This window comes from Rhipicephalus microplus, chromosome X (genome assembly GCF_043290135.1).
Source record: "Rhipicephalus microplus isolate Deutch F79 chromosome X, USDA_Rmic, whole genome shotgun sequence".
Classification (NCBI taxonomy): Eukaryota; Metazoa; Arthropoda; class Arachnida; order Ixodida; family Ixodidae; genus Rhipicephalus; species Rhipicephalus microplus.
The window spans coordinates 254,670,357-254,697,200 of record NC_134710.1 but is presented as its reverse complement, the minus strand read 5'-3'; the positions used below and the strand labels follow the sequence as shown (position 1 = coordinate 254,697,200).

Here is a 26,844-nt window from a genome sequence, read left to right as displayed (position 1 = left end):
TTCTTTCTTTTCCCACTTCAGCCTGTTCCTACCACCCTGCATGTTAATATACCCTATGTCTGAATGGGCTCGGCGCTCGTGGCTACGTCTATTTATGCCCCGGACTCTACCTATCTTAGACATTGGTGCCACTTTGGAATCGTATCTGTCCATAACACCTGTCGAAGAGTCTCCCTGGTTGTTTTCCTCGTTACTAGCTATCCTGCACCCCGAAGGGCCCGCATGCCTCCCAAAAAAGCTACTGCGCGTCCTGCAAGTCGCCAACCCACCTCATGACCTAGCCGCCTATAGAAGTGAATTCCGTCTCGTTGAAAACCACCCCACCTATGCACCTCTCTGTTTATTTCCACCACCTCAAAGCCTTTCTCTCGACTCATCCGCCATATCTCTTGGTTTGCGTTGACAACCGCTCTTTACTGTTTGGTATCACGCACCGGTACCTCCGGTATCGTGCATATCACTACCTGTACCTTAGGAGAAGTGGCGCGCATGTCATCGATGCCTTTCGCCAGTGTGGCTGCTAGTCCTGCTGTATTTTCATTTAAGACATCGTTTAAACCGCCTGAAATTATCACAAGGTTTCGTCTATCAGCTGTAGTTTTGAGTTTTGCGCTCGCTTGCCTCATGACTGCTTCAAGCTTGCGTCCTGGGAACGCCCCTACTGCAACCCTCTTGTCACCTCTTACCCTCTCTTTGATGGCTTCTGTGCATCGATTAAAATTCGAGTCCCCGGCGATTATCACATGCTGTGACTTTTCAGCGGGAGCGTCCTGCACCTGTGACGCCAGCTGCTTTGTCCCCTCCCAGCCCCACCACTACCTCGCTGAAGCTGGGCCTTGTGACAATTGAACCGGTTGAACCTGTTTTTTTCCAAATTTGCTTGCTCTTCCTTCTCCACCATTCTGGTTGCCGGTTACCTACTGTTCTCTCCGTAGGCCGCTTCTTTGTTCAGCTTCGCTAGTGCTTCCTCGGTGGACTTCAGTCTTTCTCCCATTGCCCTCGTTTTCTCTTGCTCTGTCGCCAACGCCGTCTCGAGCTCGGCGAGTCTCATCAGCAGTTCACTCTGGGCAACCATCATTTTCTCCATTGTTTTCTCGACCTCACATTGCCTACACTTCGCGTCAGCCTCTCCTCCGTCCGCTTCTACGCTTGGGTTCACCTTCAAACCCACTCCACTTCCTGAGCACTTTACAGTCTTTTCAACCATGTCTTTCTGACACCAATTGTCCCTATACTTGATAATTACTAAACTCGAGCCCTGCACTACGAAAAAAAGAAAGTCTAAGCTCTACTACAAAAATTTGCGCGTTCAATGTACGCGCACCTCCCCCACGGGGTGGCAAAAGAAAAAAAAACAAAAAATCAAACACACACACCCGCACTAACTAATAAATACCTGGTGACTGGCCCCCGAAAAAGCCGTACCATAAAATAAGTGCTACGAAGATTTCAACCGCTGCCTTATAATTATAAAGGCAAGCTCAAAACATGAAAAAACACTTATCTGCGCAGTCAATCCGGAGCACTCGAAAACACGTCCATCCACCGTGACAGCCCGAACAGAACATGGATGGATGGATAGATGGATATGGCTGTACCCTTTAGATCGGGCGGTGGCTAGCGCCACCAAGCCGTAATACCTAATGAACCAAAAACTATATTTATTTTTTTTTGTTAAAAAGTGAGTTTGAGGATTCGTACTTTGCAGTGAATAGTTTAATTTTCACTCGTGCCTCGACTTTAGCCACCAATCAGATAACCTCCTTCTAGTTAAGTCTACCCGCTTAAAGTCTATTTTGCCCTCCTGGTCCCTAAACCCCAGTGCTTTGAAAAACGCAGCGCCATCATCCTGAACTATAGGGTGAAGCCCTTTACAGAACATTATCAAGTGTTCGGCAGTTTCTTCTTCCTCTCCACACGCACTGCATACTGTGTCTACCCCTTCGTATTTGGCCCGATAGTTCACTATCGGAGGTTGTTCCATGTCCAGAAAAGGAGCAGCAGCGCCCCCACCAACCCTAGCGGTCGTCCAGAGCGTAAAGGGACGCCGGGAAGCCAGGCCCGCCCCTCCAGTCATGCCACTACATCTCTTCTAGTTCACTCTATTGAAAAGTAAGAGAAGTTAGGAAAGATGGGCGTGGTCGCAGAAGTCCGAAGATGGGGCACCACTCAGCGAGAGCTCTTGTCAGCGTCAGGAGATGGCGTAGGGCGAGCCAGTCGGCCAGAGCTGCGCTGTCGTCGGAGATGGCGGGGGCCAGATATTTTCGGCCAGATATTTTCGTCGCCGTATCGCACCACCGCATGGCTGCAGCCAATCACAGCGCGAGAAGACGAGTGGCGTCACGCCGCTAGTGGCGCCATCTACCTGTCACCGCTCCCATCATCCGTGGTCCAGGCCATGGTCCTCATGGAGGAAGAAAAAACTCCACGAGGCCAGTCGATGGAGCGATGCGAGCGTTGAATTGCTGACATCGCCGACTGCGGTGGCATGACAAATATCGAGTACATTTGCCCTGTGACATGATATTATTCTGGATTGAATAAAGTGATGTTGGAAGTGTGCCATTTCTGCAAGACAACGCCCACTTTGACACCGTTAGCGAGATCGGAGATCGGGAGCAGTGATGCAAGGTCATTTCGCAGGTAAACACATCTTTGCGCTGGCTCGCTTCGCTTCCAACTTTCCACCTTTGCTCTTCACATTGATGGCATCGAGAAAGTATTAGCGTATGGTAACGCATTACATGTGAGTGCAAAGCTTAATAGTGTTGTCAAAAACAAGCGCTCGATGACTAGCTCGCGTGTGAACGTCGTACGCGACGGCCCGCACCCGCCATGCTAGGACTACCTGTCGGACGATAGTTATAGCACGAGAACACAACGACAGCAAAGAGACAAGAAGGACACTCTTTGTCATCCTTCTGTTCTCGCACTATAACTATCGTTATGTCATACCAACTAGCCCAAACTGCCACACTTCGAGACTACCTGCCGGAGTCGTGAATAATCAGCTGTTATCGCTGTTTCGACGTGTTTTTCGTCCACGAAGGCGTTTATTGAATATTTTTTATGGAACGAAGCGCGACTCTGCATTGTTTGTTTCGAGCTTTATTACGAGGATACGAAGTCGTCTGACCGTGCATGCCGAGGCGCCGCATGGGGGTGAAGCCTGCCGCTGATAGCTTCCTCGCCCCCGTGTCTCCCGAAACGTCGCATGCGGCACGCCACACCATGCAACATCACACGGCGCATCGCACGGAAAATCACACGTATGTCTTGTGCCTAATAATTACACATTTTCCGTGTCTTCTTATAGCTTGTGTAGACAGGAGGGAAGGGGACGGAAGGAAAAAAGTAGAAAAAAGTAAGAAATGAAAAAAAAACATAATACAAGAAGAAGAATCAAGACCCGAAGGTGAACGTAAACGAGCTATGCCATCATTTACAACAATACCCCCCACACACCCACCCTTCCCCCTAGTGGACGGTGTTAGTATTGCACCCTCCGGTGCAATCCGCTGGCGGACTGTTCACCTTTGAAGTTTACGACAAATCGATGTTGGCGGCGCCGGAAGATATGAAAAAGCCGGTAATGTAGCAGCGCCATCAATATTCATTATATGCATTGGCTCCTGTCAGGGAAGGAAAAGGAAAGGTGCGTTAGAAAAGCGGGAGAAAAAAATTGTACGACATCCGGGACCACTAATCTGGCCGTTCCACCTGTGCTTAAAGCAACAAACCAATTGTATATTGTCAGAAGCATACGTTTACAGCTTTGTTTTGGGGTAATATTATTGTCGCAACGGGAGGCTAGGGGCAGAGGATTCATTAGAGAGGGGCGTTTGCGTCTTTTAATGATCGTATCGCTGACAGAGTGCCTAGGTGTTCATTTATTCTGTTTTTTTTTTTGTCGTGTTCAATTTGTAGATAAAGTAAGATCCCCGTTGTTCTCGTTTATGAGTGTTCGGATATTGTTTTCCAATAGTGTGACCCTGATGTTATCAAAGCTATTGTCTTTAAAAGTACTGTGTTTTGAAAGTGGAAGGCCTGTCAGGGAACGTACATGTGCCCGATTGTTGTTGTCTCTAATTCTAAACGGCGTTGTCTGTCTGGCCTAGTTTTCTTTTTTCTGTGTTTTAATTTTTTCTCTTCTTTTCGTTCAAATTTTCCTTGTGTCCCCTTCTCTCCTGTCTCCTAAAGCTATAAGAAGACACAGAAACTGTGTAAATATTATTATGCCTTGAAAAAGACAGAGCTCCTGTCAAAACGGCGGCTAAAGAAACAGTTGTTATGTGAAAGCGCAACTACTTTCATACTTATAACCTTGCGGCAACCGAAGTTATTCTTATATATATATATATATATATATATATATATATATATATATATATATATATATATATATATATATACATATATATATATTGTTAGATGCGATGTTACCGCACGAAGCTGACGTCATCGATCCGGACGCCGACATGTTTACGGAATGTGCGGACGAAGCTAGGCAACTTGCACGCTTACGGATCCGCCAGCAGCGAGAGTTTGATGCAGGCCGCTACAATGCTCAACGCAGAACAGCCGTCTACCAAACTGGCGACAAAGTGTGGGTTTGGACGCCCGTACAGAAATGAGGACCGTCTCCGAAAAGCTCTTAAGGAGATACTTTGGATTACATTTAGTGCTGCGACAACTGAGTAATGTCTCTTACGAAGTGGTTCCCGACAGTTCGTATAGTACGAGCCATCGCCAACACCATCCTGAAATCGTTCGCGTAGTGCACGAAGCCATATGTCAGCGACTCATTGCACGAGACTTTTACTTAAAATTAAAAAAAAACTGCATTACTGACTTCGCATTGGTGTGATGCTCTTTGGGAAGGAGGTAAATGACGCGTGCTTATATGTGGATGAAAACGACAATGGGGGATTTAGCGGACACCAGGTGGTGGGCCTCAGGCTATACTCGAGAACGAAGGAGACGATCTGTGGCTCAGCTGTTAAAAACACGCTGCTTTCGCTGTCTCAAGGTGTACCTGTGTTTTGTTCACGTTGCACCGCAACAATACACACACACACACACACACACACACACACACACACATATATATATATATATATATATATATATATATATATATATATATATATATATATATATATAAAGGACTTTCAGATAACCATTTCTTAAATTGATGGATAGCATTAGCACGATTGCATTTTATAGTGCGTCGGCATTCGGGTGATCACCGTTCCTATTGAACCGAGCTCAGTATAACGGGACGACTGCCATGATCATGGTAGGTTGCGGACGGCGCCTACCCCAGAGGAGCAATAGCGAGAAGACCCACCAGAAGATTCCGAGATTTTCTTAGCACTCAGTCTGGGGCAGTTTGGTTATATATACAAGCAGCACGTTGCCGGTAACTATAGTTACTCTTTTCAGTAACTAGTTATTTAAGTTAAAAGAACTTATAACAGTAACACTGTCATTTTTTGCACAGTAACTAGTAACGAAAAAATACCGATACAGTTACATGTCTTCATATAAAAATTATCCAGCACCAACACTCTTAGAGGCCAACCGTTAAAGGCTTTCCAGTTTCATCAAATTTCTTTTTCGCAACTTTAAGCTTTCCATGAGAAAGATTCCCTGACATTTTAGGAGAGGAGGTCGCTAAGAAGATGATCTTTTCTGCATAAAAACAAGGTAGAAGGTCAGTCTTTAACGGACCTTCAAGCTCACTTGAAAACTACATGTCGTAAATCAATCACGTTGCAGCTGAACAGATCGTCAATTTTATGCACGTTTTTTTTTCGCTTTGCATACTTTTGTCACTTGACCTTCTAGCTTTGTTCTTGGTGTACAAGAGGAGCATTATGACGCCACGTTTAGAGTCTCTCTCATCTGAGGTTCCGAGCTGATCATGTGTGACAAACAACTAGAAAGCAGTGGAGTGCGAAACGACTGAGAACCAGAAATACCACCAACTATAGCGATTTTTTTTAAACTTCCATAGGTCTGATTGTGAAAAGTTTATTCCGACTTCACAAAACAGGTAATAATTGGCATAGATGGTTCACCCCCTATGCACGTAAAATCTGCAGTATACACTGACCAGAGGAAGTTAAAGGGTCCCTGCAAATCTTTTTGAGTATAGTCAGAAAACGCTGCCGATCGGTAGTAGAGGCTCCCGACAACACGCGAGCCATATAATATAGCGCAGCACGTGGCATGGAATTCACAATAAATTATGAATTTCCTCTAAAAATTGCTTTCTATTTTCTTGACGAATCACTCAATATACCAAAAAAGCATACGTAGCAAGCACATCTATGAGCCATTGGCTGATTTGAACATGGCACGCACACTCATTGCAGAAATCGCCGCGGGAGGCCACTACTAGTCCACGCGTGCGCGCGCGATCACACTGACAAAGCGGCGCATTCGAAGAAAAAAGTGCTCAAGGTCACGAGGCGCACGTGATGTTTTTTGTTTCCCCCACTCATCCCTCCCCGCTTAGCTTCCAGCGCTTTCATCGGGACGAGAGAAAAGAGAATGTGATTGCGGCTTGTACCAAATCTTTGTAACTCTACTCGTACTGGACGAATTCCTAAAATGTTTGCGGGGTTGAATTCGTGAGGCAATAAGCTTTTCCAGTGAATTCATTCTATGGTTACTTCAAAAAGTGTTTCAGGTCCCCTTTAAGCCACTTGACGCTACAAGTGCCAAGCCTGAAGGAAGTACGGAGTTGGGCGGCCTTCTTTGTTTCTCTTTGGTTTTGGTGTTCTTTCCCTCTCTTTCTTTTTTTTTTGCCTTTTCTATCTCTCTTCCTCTCTTTTTTATCTATTTCTTCCTTTTTCTATTTTCCTTCGTAATTTCCCCTTTTTCTCGCTTGGTCCCTCTTCTGCAACATTTATACACGGTTTCGTCTCATAGCGCCAAGCGACAACAAAGCATACGACAGCGCACGAGAGCCCCTGGAGTGCCCCGCACTTCATATCATGCACTGTTTATGCACTCGAAGAACAAGAGGAAGAACACTTCTCCTTGGCACGAGCACGCTCAATATGCTACTATTGGCTATATGCTGTTAGTCGTTTTGCATGCGTTACGCCAAGACATGACAACATACGATAACAGCATACGACAGCTTGTGGTAGTCCGAGCCCCTTTCAAAAGTGCTCCGCACTTGGAAGGAGTAAAAATGAGCCGAAGTAAACTAGTCCACTAGTCACACACGCACGGCACGGTTGTTGTTGTAAGCCGATGCGTAGCGGTGAATGAAAAACGATTTCAGAAGATTTTCAAAGATGACAGTCTTTCTTGGGAACCTAGCTTCAACGGAAAAATTCTGGTCTGTCTGTCTATACATTTGTCTGTTTGTCTGCCCTTACCGATATCACTGGTATATGTGCGTGTTTAGAAAAAGTGGTTAACCATTTAGAGTACTACGTACTCTAGTATGGGAGAGCGTTAAGCTGTTCCGTATCTTTCGCCCTTAACGGTACTAGTATGTATTGGTAGGTGTTTTGTGTCGATACCTCAAACGGCACCAAACGGCCAACCCCATCCGCAGCGCCCACCAATATTGCTCAAGCTTCAGCGTTCATACTTGTGCGATTGTCAATTAAAAAGCAATTATTGCACATATCTGAGACATCATAACAACACCTTGATGTTTTGTATGTGCGACTTTATACCAGAGAAGCACACACAAGTAATTCTTAGGACCGTACTGTTTATCACGCTGCACTGACAGTGCAACGCCATGCTCAAAAAGGTAAGTGCTTCCAACGCTTTGCTATGAAGACATGGTGGTGACACATGCCCGTCGCTTTGCGTTCTACACATTAACACCTCCGAGACAAGCACGCATCTTTGTCCGCGGGCGCGCACGCCTTCCTTCGTTTTCGAACTGCCAGATGGCACTCATGTTTAACGTGCCTCGATGCACTCGTTCGCCTCCGCTACGCGCTCGAGGCACTAACGCAGCGCCTCCAGAATACCATTCACCGATTGTCTTGCGTAGAACATCAAATAAACGTTTTGTTCACTCTCTTCAGACGCAAGACTATCGTGTTTCGACTACATTTGCAGTGTAACATGCATGTTCGGGGCCAATTTTTTCTTTGGCTTTTTCCACAGATTCGTTCAAGCCGGCGTCGACATTGTTTAGGCCAAAGCTCTGCCCTGCCCAGGTTGCCACCGAAAAACCTGCCCTTCGACGGGATGGGGGGGGGGGGGAGAGGGATAAACTACCAGGAGATTAAATTATTAGTGATGAATAAAAGACACCATGACAGCCCCGCCACTGTGCTCTAATGGCTAAGATACTCGGCTGTGACCCGTATGTCACGGGATGAAATCCCGGCTGTGGCGGCTGCATTTCCGGTGGAGGCGGAAATGTTGTAGGCCCGTTTACTCAGAATTGGGTGCACGTTAAAGAACCCCAGGTGGTCGAAATTTCCGAATCTCTCTACTACGTAGTCCTCATAGTCATATGGTGGTTTCGGGACGTTAAACTCCGCAGATCAATCAATCAAACAATCAATCAAAAGACACCATGACAAGTCTTTGGCATGCAGTGCCATTTAATATAACATTGGTTTCCATGAGCCAAATAAACCTGATGTACAAACAAAAACGGCACACAGCTAGCCTACTAGTCCAATTGTATGGCATAATAATACCCGTAATAAAAATGACGCTTGATTTACTGCTCTAAAAACGACGGCCAATGACCGTGGTTGCAGACCAGCAACTGACCCGCTGTCCCGAAAACCGACCAAGCTGGTCTAAAACCGGACAAGCGGCAACCTCACCAGCAGTGTTCAACAAGCTCAGTCTCATAATGCTTTAGAAACATCACGTTAGTTTAAGCCTCGTTGATCTGTTCTGCACGTTTCGACGATGGAAGTCGCGTCCCAATCCCTGCGTCGTACTTTGAGGCCGCAGGTGCACCCTGTGTGGTCTTTGGGTTTCGCGAATGCATGGTCAGAAGTATAACAAGGCTTAAAAATGGCTTGTATGCAGAGCGGACATGAAGCTCTCCAAATAGTCTGACAAACATTGCTTTAGGGAGTAAACACAATGGACGTTGTTTTTACTCGGGCATGGTGCAGTTCTCGTTCCTCTTCGCATAGAGACGTTCTAGGTTATTTCCACCGTCACAGTGCGTCAACCACTTTTTCCGCTTCTAGTATATACCCACAAACCGATCGCTTCTGGCCCTTTTTTAGGCTTCTTTCATGTAAGGTTTTACCACATGCAATTTAGCTACCCGCATACCTTTATACGTCTATTAACTACGTTATATCATTTGATTTGTTATTTATTATTTATTTTACAGAATATCGGGAAAATGGCGTTACTTTTTTGATGATAACTCTTACTACGACAGACTACTTTAGATACTCTGTAACCATAACAAAGTCACTTTACTTACTATGGTAACTGCATTGTCACCTTTTACTGGTAACGTGTCCATGCCTGGTAGCACGTATTCGTGATTTCAACTGAGCGCTTGCTAACTAACAGCGCGCCTGGAAAAAAAAATCTTGGGTCTAAGTTTGAATCAATGGACGTGAAAATGCTTGAGGCCCGTGTGCTTAGATTTAGGGGCCTGTTAAAGAATCCCAGGTGGTCGAAATTTCCGGTGCTCTCGACTATGGCATCTCTCATAATCATGTGACGTTAAACCCCAATAATAATAATAATAATAATAATAATAATAATAATAATAATAATAATAATAATAATAATAATAATAATAATAATAATAATAATAATAATAATTATTATTATTATTATTAGTTTGAACAGAAATAAGTTAGTCACGCTGAGAAGCACATTTCTTAAATTGTTGACAGGCCACCGGGCACAAGCCCGTAAAAAAAAAAGAAAAAAAGAATAGCGGTGTTCATTGGTTTTTATCTTGTACCAAAAGGGCGTCTCATCGTGGAGGAAGGCGTGGACAAAAACCATGCATTAGTAATTTGAACATCGTTGAACATTTGGTACAAAAAAAAGGAACTGTTCAGAACAGTTCACTCGCGACGGCTTCTCTCTCCAGGTTTAGTATACCATTAACTTGCGAGATAGCGGAGTGTGGTTTCATTTTGGCGAGTGCTCCAATAAGTTATAGGAACGTGCGCGAAATTAGGTTATATGGTTATTTTTCGGAAGCAGCCGTGTTACCTATGATCCAATTCAGCTTTGGAAGAAGCGCATCTACAAACTGTGCTCCCGGTTTGCATTTATTGACCAATAGAAGCAATGCGCTTATGATCAACTTCTAACATTCCTTGCTGCACATATGACATGGTATGACAAGGGAGCCTATATATCCAGGGCTCCCCGTCAAGTCGGTGGCTCCGCTTAGGATGGAACCGGGAGGCGGTGACTCTCGGTGACGGCCCGGGTCCTCTGAACAGCGTGTAGTTGAAGAGTGATGTCCGCGCATGGCTACAAGATTTGGCTGAGCTGTTCACATGAGCGTCGCTGTGTGCCGCGTTTTCCCACTTAGCACCGCAATTATCGATCGCGCTATCAAACGGAGAGAGATGACGATAATCGTGGAAAGAAAGACGCAGGCGTTTTGCACGAATTTTCTCATCACCCGTGCAATCCGTAGACTGCTTACATACGTGGCCTACGTGTTCAGCTGGATTCTTAAACCGGAAATTTGGTCAGTTGGAAAAAAAAAATATCGAAATGGATGAAGCTTGTGGGGTGCTGACACCCCCTGTAAAGCCGTTTGCGCCTCGTGGTGCGCACGTGTTTCGCGCATAGGCCACATTTCGGGTTCACAACTAACGAGCGGTAGATTGCGCTGTACTCACGAGCGTTGATTACCACCATCATCTTGATGGTTAGCGCAGCAGCGTCGGCAGCGACGCCTGGTGGCAAGCTTGAGTCATGGTGACTGGAATAGGGAGGTGACGATACAGTGAACCAGAGCCCAGCGCCCGCATTATTCGCCGAGCGCGCGCTATCCTCTTTTTCAAGCGCTGCGACCACGGCGACCATGGCGCTGCATGCAGTCGGCATGCAGCGCCATGGAACGCGCATTTTCGTCCACTCGTCCCTAAAAGCGTTTGCAGTTTCCCACGTGGCCTAAGTGGAAGCGCTTTTCTAAAACAACTCTCACGTTGATGTCTCGCTGGCAAGATGTATTTGGTTGCTAACACGACAGTGCGAGTGCCGAGCTCAGCGGGACCGATGAACAGCGCTATACGAAAGCGAGGCAACGCCACTGATTCGCTCCTGGCTGCAAGTTTCCTTAATTATCCGCCGTACAGATGAGGGTCTTCATGTTACCTTGTCAAGCACGCTGCATCTTCTCCGCTACCTGACGATGAAGTTGAACCTCAGCTATATATGAGATGCCGATTGAATTATAAGAACTCCTGGAGTGGCTGTTTGGAATCGTCCGACAAATGTGCACTGATCATCCGACTGTCTACCAGTTCCTAATCTTGGCCGATGCCTTTAGCTTCCAAAACCATCGAAAGGAAGCAATGTGCCTTCAAGACTTCTCAGGAGTCTGCTGGGAGCAAACAACTGAAATGACCTCACTCCTCGGAGGAAGTTAGACAAGCTTTTTGACACATGAAACTTTGCCGAAGCACTTTAAGTACTCAGTGAATACGGTCACTGCTCTGAGCAAGTAAGCATGGTCGTGGAAAGCAGCGACGCCAGACTCATGTACTAGATGACCGGAAAAGTTTCAAGAAAAAGCGTTGCAAGTGCCATATGTGTAGAGTGCAGCCAGCACTTCCTACAAGGCGAGAACGAGTCTTCTCTTGCTGCAACATCCCTTCACTGCTGCTGATAACCGACGAGGCCTGCTACACACATTAACCAAGCTCAATGAACTTTGACCACTCGAGAACACATTTGCCCACTGCTGCAGTGGAAAAGAAGTCAAACTTGACAGCACCATGGACTTGGTTTCCTTCTTGCAGTTAAGAAAGCTTGACCTTGTTGGATACCCTCACCACAGTATGCCCCTCACAAACAAAATTATTAAGTTTTATGTTCTTAGTAGGCACCACTTTTATGTTAAAGCCCAGAACAGCAAGCGCAATTATAAGCAAGAAGGTCTGAAACCGCTAAATCTGACGCATGCTCCGATCGTTCGCGTATCCCTGCAGTGGTTTGGAGCGCAAGGTTACGGCTTACATAAAGAGAAAAAAACGTCACATAAGTTCTAGGCGAGGAAAATAAAACACAGTTATTTATTGCACATCATGGAATACAGGGTAACATAAGAAAGCAATACGCACATTTACGTATGCTCACGTGTAGTTAAACAACACTGTACATAGACAGCATATCACTTGGCACAATGTAATGAGATGCATGCAATCACTTTCCATATGACAAAAAAACAATATAGAGCTTAGAGTTACAATATCAGTTTGATATTGTAACTGTTAACTCTTTTGATTTTTTGTCGAGTGGAAAGTGATCGTATGCATTTCATTACATTGTGACAAGCGATGCACTGTCGATGTACAATGTTTCAATGTTTAACTACACGGACGTAACCGCAGGTCGTTGAAGACCCTTTACAGGTCGTCTGCCCTGGGTGACGCTGCCTTCGCACTACCTCGTTTGTTTGTTATGTTGTTGAGTGTTGTGGAATATTGCCTAAGCTTGTTTAGCGTATTGATGTATTATTTCGCTGGCAATATCGTAGTTCTAAAAGTAGTTAAAAATAAATGTGTGTTGTTTGGTGCGTTCCGACCGCGGCCTCTGTGTCTTTTCGCTCTGAGAGCGGTGCTCTCTATGGCGAGACCCCACAAGCTCTTGCTGGAATATTTCCGAATTCTAGCCTTTCATATCTGACAGAGTTCCCAAGGATATCCATCCAGTCTGGGCTGAAATATCAAATTAAGGCAGCAAGAAAAGGTTCCATTTCCAGTTGGATAATTATTGAACCGGAGTATTTCCAGTTCAATAGTACAACAGGAAATAAAACATTTTTCATCTGGGCGCGCGTGCGCCGTCTCAAGATGGTAAATTTTAAAGTGTTCAGTTCACTTTGCCGATATCTGTTTGCATATGTTACGACATCAGAAAAGTTCGTCTAATATGCGAATTTCACTGTATACATATGGCTTCACAGACGTACACAGTGTCTCGACTCTTTGTCACGCGAACACAAAAAGGTTTCGCCAACGTCGTTAGTCAAGTTGTTTCATTTCATGAGTGAATGTGGTGCATTTTTGTGTATTTTTTGATGATTTAGCTTTCTCTCTTTTTTTAAGAATGATGGTAGATGTGACGGTGGCTTCCCTTGAGCTGCAGGGGATCCTTAGCAAAAAAATAAAAGGGGCAGAGAAGGAGGCGAGGCAGGCCAAATAATAATATCGAAGGAAATAAATATTTTTTCCAAAAGATGACCTCCGTATTATTGCATCAGGAAAGGCACCTTTTCCTTGGAAACATCATACTTCCCGATTTAGAGGGCTCCCATTATTTTGCCAGGACAACTGCGATTTCCAGCAGGAAAATCTCGTGTTTCAGGTTGGAACAACTTTTATTTTCAATGAGAACGGCTTCCGCTTCTGGCTGGAAAGATTTCCGTTTCTGGCTAGAACTGCTTCTATCCATTCCCTGCCAGATTGGCGTGCATTTCAGCCAGAAAAATTTCGGCTGAAACTAAACTACTTATGTGTCATAATCCGGCCAGGACTGAAAATGTTTTCCTGCTAGGACCAGTAAAAAAAATCTGACAACTAAACAAATAAGAAAAAATTCACCGAACAGCCAAATTACGAGCGACCAACGAACATGCACGACCGTGCAAAGTTTCTGGTGCAATTGACGCTTTGTGCTGTCATGTATAAAGTACTACCTGACTGTGCTGCACGTGCTCCATGCATGTCTGTTCTGTGAACAAAGTTTCAAACATGTTTAGCGAAACCACTATCCACGCAACAACGCGTTTACATGACTGCACGGTTGCGTGTTGCACACCAGGCCAGCAGACGAGACTGTGGCAGACAGTGCCGAGTCTTCTCATGTCACCTAGCTTACGGCCACCACTGGGAGCTTGTACGAATGAATGTTGAATCGCTGCCCCTCTGTCTGCGGTTTCTAATTGACACTGTGCTCTGCGGGAGAATGAAATATGATGAATTGTACTGGCCGAGATAAATACACAATAAATTGTCTTTTCCAATGGTGCTTTAGGTTTTAAACTTCAGCTGTGTTGCTGCCTTTGATACTGATCACAGCACTGTGCACCATCATCCCTAAATGCATTCGTTAATGAGCACAATTGCCTATCCGAGCCCCTCCCACACCTTCTAATTTTTTAAAAAACTGAGCTGTTGCAGAGATTGCATAATTTAGTTCCAGCAAGACATGTACATAACTTTTACATAATCACTTATGCTCAAATTTTGGGCAGTATATTAATTTTCATAATCAGTAGCTCTCACTGTAACTCAGTTGCTTCTTTTGCAATTACTTATGTATATCTTTTATTTTGTTGGGGAGAAAGTATAAGAGGGGATGCAGCTTTGAGGACTTAAATTGGCAGTAACTATACAGTAGAACACCCAGGTCATGCCATCAAGCAAAAGCAGCTTTCAGATTGCATGCATGCTGTAATGACAGTAAAACTTTTGCTCTTTTTGCTGATACATATATATTAGTGTGATAAACTTAAGAAAAAATGGTAAAATGAAACATGTTTAAGAACATACAAGTTTGAATGAAATGATATTTTAATTTTGAATACTGAGGACACCAAAACATGACTAAATGCTTGCCACTTGACATTAAACATACAAGTATACCTCATTAATTTCTTTTATTCTAGCAGGGTCACAGAGGGGAAAAAAGTGTGATTCATAAGAAAACAAGACACTTTAAAGCAGATGCTGATCACAAATGATGACATGTAGGACAATGTGGTTTCCTTTTAAAACTACACCAACTTTAATTTAGGTGCATTTGCACATATCCCGTACACTTTGGTACTTTGGAGGATTTAAAAGCACATACAAAGTAAGCCGGTAAAAAAAAAATTCATTAATATTTTAGCATGAGAAAACAAATGTAATCATTATAACTATTTATTCTGATGTGAATGGTGGACAAACTCTCTAAGGTGACACTTCCAGACAAGCATGGCATTTGTTGGCAACTTAATCAGCTGTTAGTACAAGAGAAATATTATTTTAAATAACTCTATTCACAGCTGCCACTGTTCATGCTTTGGCACATAAAGCTGTCACAGGAATGGCAGCCTCTATGCAGGCAGTCTTCACTGGGTACAAATAAAGATAAATATTAGACTAACCCCATGATGTATGCAGAGAACATCCACAAATATGCAAACAGTCAATAAATGGCAAACTACTGACTGTATGACTATTTAAAAGAAACAGACCCAGTTCTGTAGGCGAAGGCTATAAGACGTACATCCAAACTAGCATTCAATATTTGAAAAAAAAATTCATTCACTGCAGAACCATGAGGGGTCTTCTGTCACCACAACAGTTGTACGGGAAATGATTATGCATAATGGGACACCTAACTGCATCTGTCTGAACCTTGTCACCATGGTTAGGCATTTTTTTATGCAGAGATGCTACCAAAAGTGTGATCCAAAACACCCATACAAGACAGTTTTTTGCCATTTTGCCTTTTACTTCAGAAAAGTAAACAAATTGTATGGTAATAAAAGGCACTTTTAAGCGAAAAATACATTGAATATCTCCTGTTGAAAAAAACAAAAACAAATTGTGAGCCACAATGGGCATGCACATAAGTCAAGAACACCATTCATTTACCTTCAGTTAGGTATTGAATTGTTTGAATGTGACAATGGCATAAGTATGGGACCTATCTTTGCTCTTTACCTGATACAATGTTTACCTGATAATAGTTTTCTCTGATGCTACTGTTTCAAATCGCTATGATTGCACTACATAAACCTGCTAGAATGTGCCACACTTTGCCCTATTCTGTGGCTCAAAGGTAGTGGCATCATCTGCCGCAGCATTATTTTATAATTATAAGCCCTTCCTGCATGTATACTATGAATTTCCACAATTTCAACATTTACTACACCAATGCTCAAATGATAAAAGCATGTTACAGGCTAAAAAGCATCTAAAAAGACCACACAACATCCTTAAAAGATTAGTCATTTACACGATTTCTGTTATTTCCCTTACTTTCAATTGTGTCTTTATCATCTACTCATACCCTTCATACATACAATAATTTTGTTCTAAGGCTTTATAGGTTGTAAATATATAAATTTTAAATATCCATTTGTCTGTTACAGTAAAATTTATAGAGGACAATAAATACACAATCTTGCCAAGAGAATAACTGATAAAATAATTAAAAGTGGCTGTCCTACAGCCAGTGCTGAGGATGTGAAGCAAATTTTTTACAATACATTACAGGACAGTGTGAGTAGGATGACATATATGCAAGCACATTGAAGGGCAGTGGAAGTACTTGGAGTATGGGAGGGGCAAGGGTGGTTAGCAAAAGTAGTGAAAGACGCTTGGAAGCTACACTTTTTGACCATAGTGCCACAATCAATGGGAATGATTCTGCAGGCATGGGATAATTACCAAGTCACACTTCTAGATCATTCAATTTTAAGCAATAAGGGTTATAGTACCATATATATTGTACCAAGGTTCGACTTGGTGCCTCTTTGGACTAGACTTAGGGTTAACAGCACACATCAGCATATATTTATGAACAGGTGTCAATACACTAATCAGAAAATTTCAGACAAGGAACTACTCATAATTTGAAGTGCACACTTTTACCGTTAAATAATGGCACCCACGGGAAAAAAATAAAACCAAAATGAATGTCTACCACCACAATAACTCAATTGCAGGTAATTTAAATAGGTTAGATTGGTGTAAGACAGATGTGCCCAAATTGGCACTTTTTTCGAACCTAAAGACTGGCAAGGCAAAGAGTACTTAAAGAAATGCTCCATGTATGGTGAAGGGTGTACATTTAAAATGAAATAACATCACAGACAAAGAACATTAGGGTCATTTCATGCAGTTAATGGTGAGACCATAGCATTGCATGTAAAAGCAATGATATGCGATGAAAGGCATGCATTGATACACTCATGGCCTCTACTATAGCTTGGGTTCAACTCATGACCCTACTCCAGCACATTGAATGACTGACTCAAATGAAACAGAAGGTTTGAAGAAGCATGTTATCACTATTAAGTGTGCGAATTATGACCATGGATGCAACTTGTGTGTCGTTTGGCTACTGCCTTAAAATATACCTACACAGTGAAAGGACATATGTTTCTGAACTGAAGCAAAATTGCATCAAAGTATGTTGACACATAAAGTAATGTAAAAAAAAATCACTGATCTCCTGCCTTTATTTTGTGGTGCACATACTGATTCACACTTGAACAGAAACATGCTAAGCTATATTAAGTAAAAAACAGGCAACACAGTGTACACCCAAAAATTCAGAACATTGCACTAAAGTGTCCATACCTCATCATTTATATTATTGTAAAATAACTTAACTATCCTGTATAATACTGCATTATGAATAACATTAGCTCTAATTTGGTCCTCATCATATACTACCCTTATCACACTTAAGATATATTCGCTATGCTACTGACAACCCCTAACTTCAAAGAGATAATTTGAATGTCTTGTCAGGCACACATTTCCTACTGCATTTCAATGAGCCTGAATGCTATGATTTAAAATCTCATTTCTTTTCATAGAGAGCATACCTTCAGATATACAAAATTGTCTTTCACAAATGGTTTGAATTGTGCAATTGTCACACCATGTGGGTGATTTCAAAGAATTTCTTGCATGAAAACCTTGGTTCGAAGAAATACGTTATGTATAAGCAGTGGAACACCAATCATGCACCACCAAATTTTGCAACGATTCAGATTTTTTTATTTGATAGTACAATGCACTAAGAACCCTGAATATGCAACCCAACATTACACAACCCCTGTTTCGTATGGCAATCTGTGCTAAACAGCAAGCCCAATAATGGGCATTTACAGTATTTTATTCTGCATGAAGCATTTCACAAGTTAAATGTGAAGGTAGTCAGCTCTGCCTGCTCACTGTTTTCCTCCACTACTAGGGCCTTACCCTTGATGGTAAGGGTCATATCTGTTTAGGGTGGCCACTCATTGCTCGAAAAGGGGTTTGGAGATGGGGTCTACCATAGGTGTAAACTGGCAAGCTCATGTTTATCATCAGTTTGCAAGCTTTATGCAGTGAGAGCACTGTGATTTGTAATTCAAAACAGTTACCGTATGCACAATTTTGTGAGGTATAGGAATGTGTTTTTTTGTGGCCTTTGTAGCGTGCACATTTGTAGTGTAATGAGGTTTGTACGTGGTAAAAGAAAAATATTTCCATCTGCCAAGAGATTTTTCTCTGCAATGTCAATGACTGCCTTTTGTGTGACTGGTTTGCATGAGATAAGGTGTGCCACTGTCATTTAGCAGTTCCCTCTCGCTTACCGTCTCCATCATTTTTGCATTGTCTCCACAACGTGTGGCTGCCCCCTCATCCCTTCCCTTTCGCTACTGGTGTTTTCTTCTATCTTAATGTTTGTGTGTTGATTGTTCACAAACATTTCTTTACTTTTTCTCTCTATAGAGCTGGTTCTCATCGCAATCGCCTGACGCTGCAATACTAATATATAATAATAATAGCAACAAATCATCACTGCCCAAGCACTTCGTACAGGTGGTTAACCAGCGAAGCTCTCAATGTTCATCACTAGTTTTATCCTGATGGTTTATTTAGGTCTTTCTTAATTAGTGACTAGCATGTCCAAAAATCTTAATTGGTGTTTGCCATCTCTGTGTTCCCCTTTTCACTTTTTGTAAACAGGTGGTGAGTGGTGAGACTTGCCTGATTTCTGTGGCACATACCTCCTTCCGACCACTCAGTTCGAGGAACCGAAGCCTCTCTCCCCTTCACCCACACAAAAAAATTTTTGGCTATACCCCTGTTGTGTAAGTTGCTGCACTTGAAAAAAACCACTAGTAGCTGCTTGGCTCTATCAAGCTGACTGATGTACCTAAAAATGCATCATTGAAGAAATAAAGCTTTAGAATACTGGCGAGAAAGCTTTGGTGGTGAAAGTTACTCAACTCCTCCCCAGTAATGTGTGATTGGCATGTGCCCATTAGTATTCTTTTTGTATTTACTTTCTGAGTCGTTTTGGTTTCTAAGTCCCTCACAGCGATTGCTTGTAGTTCGAATTAAAACTCCTTGCAATCTCGTAGTGCAACATTATGGGTTACACGCTATTTTTAAAGTCCTAATTATATGATACCTGGGTGATTATATGATGCCTGGGTGAAAGCCGTATAATAGAGGTTCCACTTATAACTTTTACATGCAAAATATTGAAGCAAAATGTAATGTAATATTGACAATGTATGAAATGCAATTAGTTTATAATTTAATTGTATATATCTGGCAGTCACACAATAATGGCAGCTTATTTTGTTTATAATATGTGCAACAGTGGCAATTTTAAATGCAAATGTTATAATATATATGCAGATATTGATGAAATACTCTGTAGAAAATGACACATATGATTCTTGTTCTCAATAAAATAATGTATGTACAAATAACTATTTACATGACTCCTGTAAAATCACTTTGGTAAAAAACAGTTGTTCTTTGACTTGTCCCTAAGTTCCTGCAAGTTTGAACATTTTATATCTGTCATATCTAAAAAGTTGTACATAAAACTATTTTTGACCATCACAGTATATCGTACACACGCTGCATGTTCTCTTTCAAAGAACAGAGTAAGGTTTAAATGAAATACCTCTTTTGAACTTTCTTCTAACATTATCTATTAACAATATATGCTGGCTTAGGACAAAGTAATGAACTGCTCAAAGAGCTACATTGGTCAACTGAGCAATCCCCGTAAAGACTCTGCTACTTTTGGCTCAAATTTCGATATCCACTTGATGTTGTTCTCCACATCTTGGAGGCATTCTCTCCGAGACTGTTTTGTTGCATCTGTTTCGGGATGTTCCTTGAGAAACTCTTTTATCTGCAGAAAAAGTAAAACAAAAATATTTTGGTGCAGCAACCCTACGACTGATTATAGGCACAAGACTTGGCTGTAATCAGCAACAGTTTGTTACCTCCTGCATCTTTTCAGGAGTGTTGAAATCACTGCAGACAGCTCGAAGCAATTTTCCTGGTGTACGAGAATGCTTTCCGAACCTAGCAAGATGAAAACGGTGAACAATCGGTAAACAAATGATAAAAAAATGTATATGAGAAAACAATGATTAAAAATGATTGACAGAAATTTACTTTTCCAGCATTGCCACTTACTTGTTGGTTATGGAATTCCAGTTTTCTCTTAAAAAGTTCCAAGCAAGATTGTGTCCCTTCGGGTTGCTTACAACAGTCCCAAAAACTGTACCAATATCCTGAGCTCTTATCTTTGTTTCATCAAAAGTAAAGTTGAGGTATCTAGAATTGACATTGAATGTATGTAGTGAGTCACTTACAGTTCTGTTCCACATGTTCAAAAAAAAATTTTGAGGGGACAAAAAGAATATCAAAATACATTACTTGCATGAATACAATTCTAGACTTTCTAGCACTTCTAGCCTGAAAAAGCCCTTGTTGTTACATATACAATCACCCTAAAATATAACAGGTATTAGTTATATTCACTGATTAATTTTTTTCTCTTTCATGTGGTTCTAGGGGTGAGGGTCTACTAGATAATGAGGATGTAATAAAAAGACAAGAGAGTTGACAAATTTTTAAGTTAATTAATTTATTGCACTAATGATTTCCAACATCAGCAGAATGGCCATATACCACCTTTGAAGTTCATGCAGGGTGCATCAGTTGTGCCTATTCTTATGTGTGCTCACGCAGTGTCAATTTCATAGTCACACAGTACACTAGTGCCAAGTGCTTGGCCTCATGGGCCCTGAGGCACCGTATCTCATGGTCTTCGCAAAAAGATGCATGCCTCCACAGCAGGCACTGGAGCACTAGTGCATGTACGTCTGTGACAGATTATGCATTGTGCAAATGCTAAAGCAGCATTGCAATCCTCCCATTAAAACTCATGGCTATTGTTTCACTATGTAGAAGCAATCAGCATTATGATTCCAGGGAGACTGTGGAGATTCATAATCGACTGAATGAAAAATTAAAAAACCTTGTTACTTGTGGTGGTAATGAGATGTACAACATGGGCATCTCATACCCAATTAAGACACTTATCATTATTATGCACGAACAATTGTTGCTCAATTAAAAAAGGTCCACCATATTGTCAATGTACTGTCAGTGACATGCAAAATATGTCACCAAAAATTTTGATGACCATGTTGTGCCAATGTTTAAAATAAATAGTACATTAAGCCTTATATCCAAGTATTGTTCTCCATTGATCATACAAATTTACTGGAGTTGATTATTTTTATTAAATATTTTGTTGCACCACAGTGTTATTTATTCATAAAAGTATAAGTAAGATGAACTGATATACTAATCACCATATTTTAGAGCGTCCCTCTACTTGACACTCAATAGCAATTATTCAGAAACACGGCATCATCTTCAGTCAAACAGTAGACTGTGCTCAACTCTATCTATGAAAGACAAATTTGGGCCAAGGCTTGTTTGAAATAAAGGGGTAACTCCCATGTGAAATTTAAGGTCCTGGTAAGATATGCTTAATAATCAGATTCCAATGAACATCTGAAGAAATACAAATAATGCTAACCCAAAAATAAACATGCGACCCTTTGGCTCCAAAATAAAGCCAGTAGAAGACATGTTGAGACTCAGTTGGATTTGTAATAATATCAAATGAACCCCTAGTGACACTCATTTGGGACCAATTGAGCAGGAAAAAAAAAAAGAAAAAGCAAGCACATCTATAAAGACATGTAACTTAACTTCTTAAATTCGAACAAGTCTCACTTTATTATTCCTGGTTATGTACTAAACATGTGCAACCCATAGAATCTTCCTTTTTTTTTTTTTGAACAAGAGAAAGCTAATCATTGTCTTATGTATACATGCCGTAACATAATGTACACACTCAATATAACTTTGCAAGTTAGTGGTTCACATTACGTTTTGACTAGCAAAATCATAGCTCTTCTACATTCAAAGATTAATAAGTTTCCCATATTATAGGCCTCAACACACCTGGAGAGTATGGCTTCATCTTGAACTTGTCCCAGAGCAGTCATTATTTTAATTTTTTCTGCATGGCTGGGCTCTCGAAGGTATTTTTCGAATACTTGCTGCCATGTGCTTTCATCACCAATCTGCCTCATGCCATAGTGAAATACAATGTTCTTGAAGTTCGGTTCAACTCTAGAGAAGAAAATTTCACATTTCATTTCGTATACAATGCAATGTTTTGCCAAGAAATCAGCAGTATGTCACTGCAAGAGCAGCACTTACGATTCTCCATTCAGCCAAATTTTGAAAGCATGACTTGCAACATGGAGACAACTCTTCTCACCACATCTGCAAGCGACCTTGAATATAGCTGCCCTTCTTAGCCTGCACGGAATACAAGTAAACTAAGCAACAGCAGCAACATACAGCAGAACAAGTGGTAAGCCCTTACACCTGGTGGGAAGAAAAACATTACCTTTCTAAGTGAGTTCCTGTGTCACTGAACTTAACACCTTTCAAAGCCTCAGTGAGTAAGCCTCTGATAAATGCCTGCAAGAAAAGATGCCCATATCATATATACACATTTATAAGAGAAACACCTTGTTTTTTATTTTGAATACTAGGTTGTGTCTGGCTGCCTTGTAAGGAGCAGTTTCTTTCTTATTTTCAATAAAAAACAAACATCTTTACAAAGCTTGGATTAGTACTTCTAAAATGTGTAAATAAAAATCTGCCTCTTGCCTTGAAATGTTTTCCAGTCTCTGTGCCAGTGAGGCGATGATGCAGGAATGAAACTGCTGAGGAAAATGTTGACCAAGGTACATAATGGTCCTCCTGGACAATGTATCTGCTCAAATTCAGAGCAGACATGTAGCTCAAGTGACCTGCTCTAGCTAGGAAAAAGGCTTCTGCCAACAGTTCTCCCCTGTCAGCTGGAGTAAAAGCCTGTAAGGCACAAAAAAGTTGAACCATAAGTGTTTAAGCAGCCACACTTGTTCATGAATGTGTGGTTTAACTTTTTATCAGTCAAGTTGTAGTTGAAGCCTATAGCTTTGTGAAAAAACTTTGTTTAACTGACGTTTAGGTGTCTTATCAATGGATATAATACTAACTCCCTTATAACTAGATCAAGTGACTGGCTGCCAAGTGTGTTTTCAGCTCTTGACTCACACCAGCAGTGGAATTGCTTCAGTAACACACAGAAGCTTACTTTTATATCTGAATACTTGCAACCAGTTTTCATTTCCATTTTGTTGTAAGTTACACCAATCTAAAAAGCTCAGACAAAAGAAAGTGTGATCTTGCCCTCTTTTTGCCAGTTGTTTCATTTCACTAAATGCCCCTTATTTCCATTTCTGGTTGTAAGCTGTTGCAGTAACTCAGAACAATCAAAGATGTAAATGTGTACTACGTAAAAATGAAGAAAAAGTTAAGAGTATGGTGGGCACAGCTGAATTCCATCATTTCAATTTGACCACCTTGTCAGTTCTGATTGGCCCAGAGGTCTGCTGTAAACATAACCACTATTGCAAACATTATAAATTTCCCTATTACCAAATTTCACAGAATGAAGGAATGCACCAATGTCCAGAACATCACCTCAGATATGGAGTTAGGACTATGGTTGGCATATAGCTAGCTTATGAAAAAGGCCAGTACTACTACTATGCCTGGTTGGGTGGCATGTCCAGCATATGAAACAAAACTTACTGTGTTTAAAGTAGAAACCGAGTGGAATAGGTCCCTAAAACATGATTCACTAAAATTCTTTTTATATTATCATTACATTTCCTTCGAATTCTATTCTGGATACATTAGAAATATCCTTTTTATTAGCACTACTGTAATGCCACACTTCTTTCATCATGCGATGTCACTAACACTAAAATCTGGTCATTGAATAATCAAAAAAGAAGGGAAGCAATTCACTTTTATATCAGCAGTCTTCAGTGGTACTGAGTAGATTTTATTTAGTACGTACTGGCCAATAAAATGGCTCTCTCACAAGGTTTTATCACAATTTGAAAGGACACTAATGGCCTGCTGTAGAGAGATTCATCTAAGAATCACAAGTTTTTTATTGCCCACTTTAGTCAATAACATCTTATTTCTGCATATTAACTTCTTTATTCACTAACTGTAAGAGGTCAAAATATAATGTGTTGTTGCATGTCTAATCAATGGTAAAACTATATTGGTCGTGAAACTTGGAAGGAAAACTGTCGAAAACCTATTGCTACAGGCATCAATGCCCGTCGTTGATTGAAGCACTACTAGGTGAGGAGGGAACAGATAACCAAAACCAAAACTCAATATAATTTTTTTTCAAATATATAGTCGTAATTTTATATATGTCATAGTTAACTACAAATTTTCTTCACACTTTATCTGACACTTGGCAAAATGTTTGATTGCCTCATTTTTTTGGTTGAGTGCCATAAATGGCGGGCGTATCTAGGCAGTCTGCTATCGAGGCTTGTGTTTAGTTTGACGCATTGCCAGGTCAATGGACATCGCTCACTTTTGCATGATGGTTTCTTGCATACCTTCTGTAGCTTATTCATTTGCTTATGTGCTGTTCACTGGCGGGACATTTCAGAGCTAAACTAGCTCACAGAGCATGTAGATGGCCGGTCCTGTGACTGCCGACTGCCTTCGATGACACACAGCCGGCATGTCCTCGCCTTTGGTGATTGTGAATGGAACACACTAAGCAACAAGGGGCTGTATTCTACTGTTGCCAAAGCGATATTCTGAGGGCTGCTGTCTCGCTGCAGTGGTTTTCCATGACTAAGCAGCACGTGTTTTTGAACTAATATGCTATTTTGCTCATGAACAGTTGTGTCACAATTTCATCTGCAAAGCATTTGGTGTATATTGCAAGTACACTATTCAGCTAATCAAACAACCTTGCTTTTTCAATCTTTCTTGTCGGTCTCCTTTTTTTCTCTCACGCACGCAATCAGCAAGCCATAAGGCACAATAAAATAGTGTATTTTGCTTATAAACAGTTGTGTCAAAATTTCATCTGCAAAGTCTTTATTGTATATTGCAAGTACATTATTCAGCTAATAAAACAACTTTGCTTTCTCAATCTTTCTTGTTGGCCTTTTTTTTATCTCACGCATGCGATAAGCAAGCCATAAAGCACAATAAAATAGTGTATTGACAACAGGACGTAAAAGGTCAGCGATTAAAATTTTATTTTCGCGCTATATGCCACAAAGGACAAATGCATGCCGTCCCTACAGCTTTTGTTTATGGCATCATAATTTATTTTTTATTTTTGTTTGCTGTTAGTTCTTTCTTCTATGCGTAGATGGCGACGGTGGCAATGAGCCACCTACTACTGGTTAAATGAGCTTCTATGGAAGTTACGCTACCAGTTTACATATACCTTGTCTAATCTGCAACAAAACAGGCCATTCGCATGAACACTCCAGAATGTCTCAACAGCTTTCATTGGAGATAGAGCTATGACAATGCAACATAAACTTCGAAGGCACTTTTTTGGTGAACAAATAATTGATTCATGGAAAGCAAATTTTCTTGTCAATTTTAGTTTATTGTTGCAGTGGCAAAAATATGTTACAAATACTAAAATGCCTACCTGAAACCATTTTATTTTATTGGGCCATTCCACTATAATAAAATGGTCTCATAGTAAAATATAAGAAAATATCAGTGCCATGATACTCCATTTAAAGTTCGAGAGGGATAATGCCCCAACGTGCCCCAAGTGCCACATACCATGGGTGCAATAGAAAGTGCAAAAGTGAGCCAAAAAGAATAGTATTTCGATGCATTGTGATAATATGTTATGGAAATGATCTTATATTAGGTTGCTGGGAACATGATCACGCACACTACTGTCATTACTGTGGTATACAAGAAACTGTATAGTACCCAAGATGAAACTGGTAATACCCTAGAATTTGGCATCTGAATTCTTTTAAAAGATGGCTGAAAATAAAGCTGTCGCTTATTTTCTGCTATGTATAAAATTCAACTTACATTGATGTCCCGTTTAAGTACATCTTCAAGTAAAAGAAAGTTCTTTTTGTCATACTTCACAAAGAAGACTCCAGTCATATTGTTGTTGAATTTAACCCATGAATTTTCAGAAACTGCTATTCTGAATGCTGTAAAGGGAAGAAATACAATATGTAGAGGTTGCAGTTCATCCTTGCACCGAGTTAAAAAATACTCCATTGCACTGTAACAAATAAACAAATAATAAAAATTGATATGATTAAGTAAAATAATGACCGTATGAAAACTTGTACTGTACAACACATTTATAATTAATATGGAATCTAATGAAGCTATCTTGATTTCAGATAAAACTTGATATTACGGTTTGACCCATTAGCCTATATTATATCATAAAAATGCAAAGACAAGTTGACCACCACAAGAAGTGGCCAGCTGGTCTTTGCATTTTCTGGGTGCAGTGTACAAAATATTGTAGAAACAGGAATACAATGTGGTTAGATCTGACTCATTCTATTTAAATGCTGGCTTGTTTGCTATGAAATTTTGCACCTACATACTTAGGCGTATTGTGGTGAATTTGTCTTAATGCAAGATTTAGATGCATCACTAGCTTATTCTTTCCAAAATAAAT

At 41.1% G+C, this 26,844-nt stretch overlaps 1 protein-coding gene across 1 annotated transcript in view; it reads right to left on the bottom strand.

The window, feature by feature from the left end:
• Positions 1 to 14,726: 14,726 nt before the first annotated feature.
• The window catches only part of LOC119162266 (uncharacterized), a 245,562-nt gene continuing 233,444 nt past the window's right edge, over positions 14,727 to 26,844 (bottom strand). The window contains exons 48-55 of the mRNA XM_075878950.1: positions 26,232 to 26,359; positions 22,959 to 23,162; positions 22,693 to 22,766; positions 22,500 to 22,601; positions 22,239 to 22,409; positions 20,391 to 20,531; positions 20,195 to 20,276; positions 14,727 to 20,100 (exon numbers count right to left, since the gene is read on the bottom strand). Of these exons, the coding sequence (XP_075735065.1) occupies positions 19,954 to 20,100; positions 20,195 to 20,276; positions 20,391 to 20,531; positions 22,239 to 22,409; positions 22,500 to 22,601; positions 22,693 to 22,766; positions 22,959 to 23,162; positions 26,232 to 26,359 (1,049 nt within the window). The 3' untranslated portion in view covers positions 14,727 to 19,953. The remainder of the gene's footprint in view (positions 20,101 to 20,194; positions 20,277 to 20,390; positions 20,532 to 22,238; positions 22,410 to 22,499; positions 22,602 to 22,692; positions 22,767 to 22,958; positions 23,163 to 26,231; positions 26,360 to 26,844) is intronic.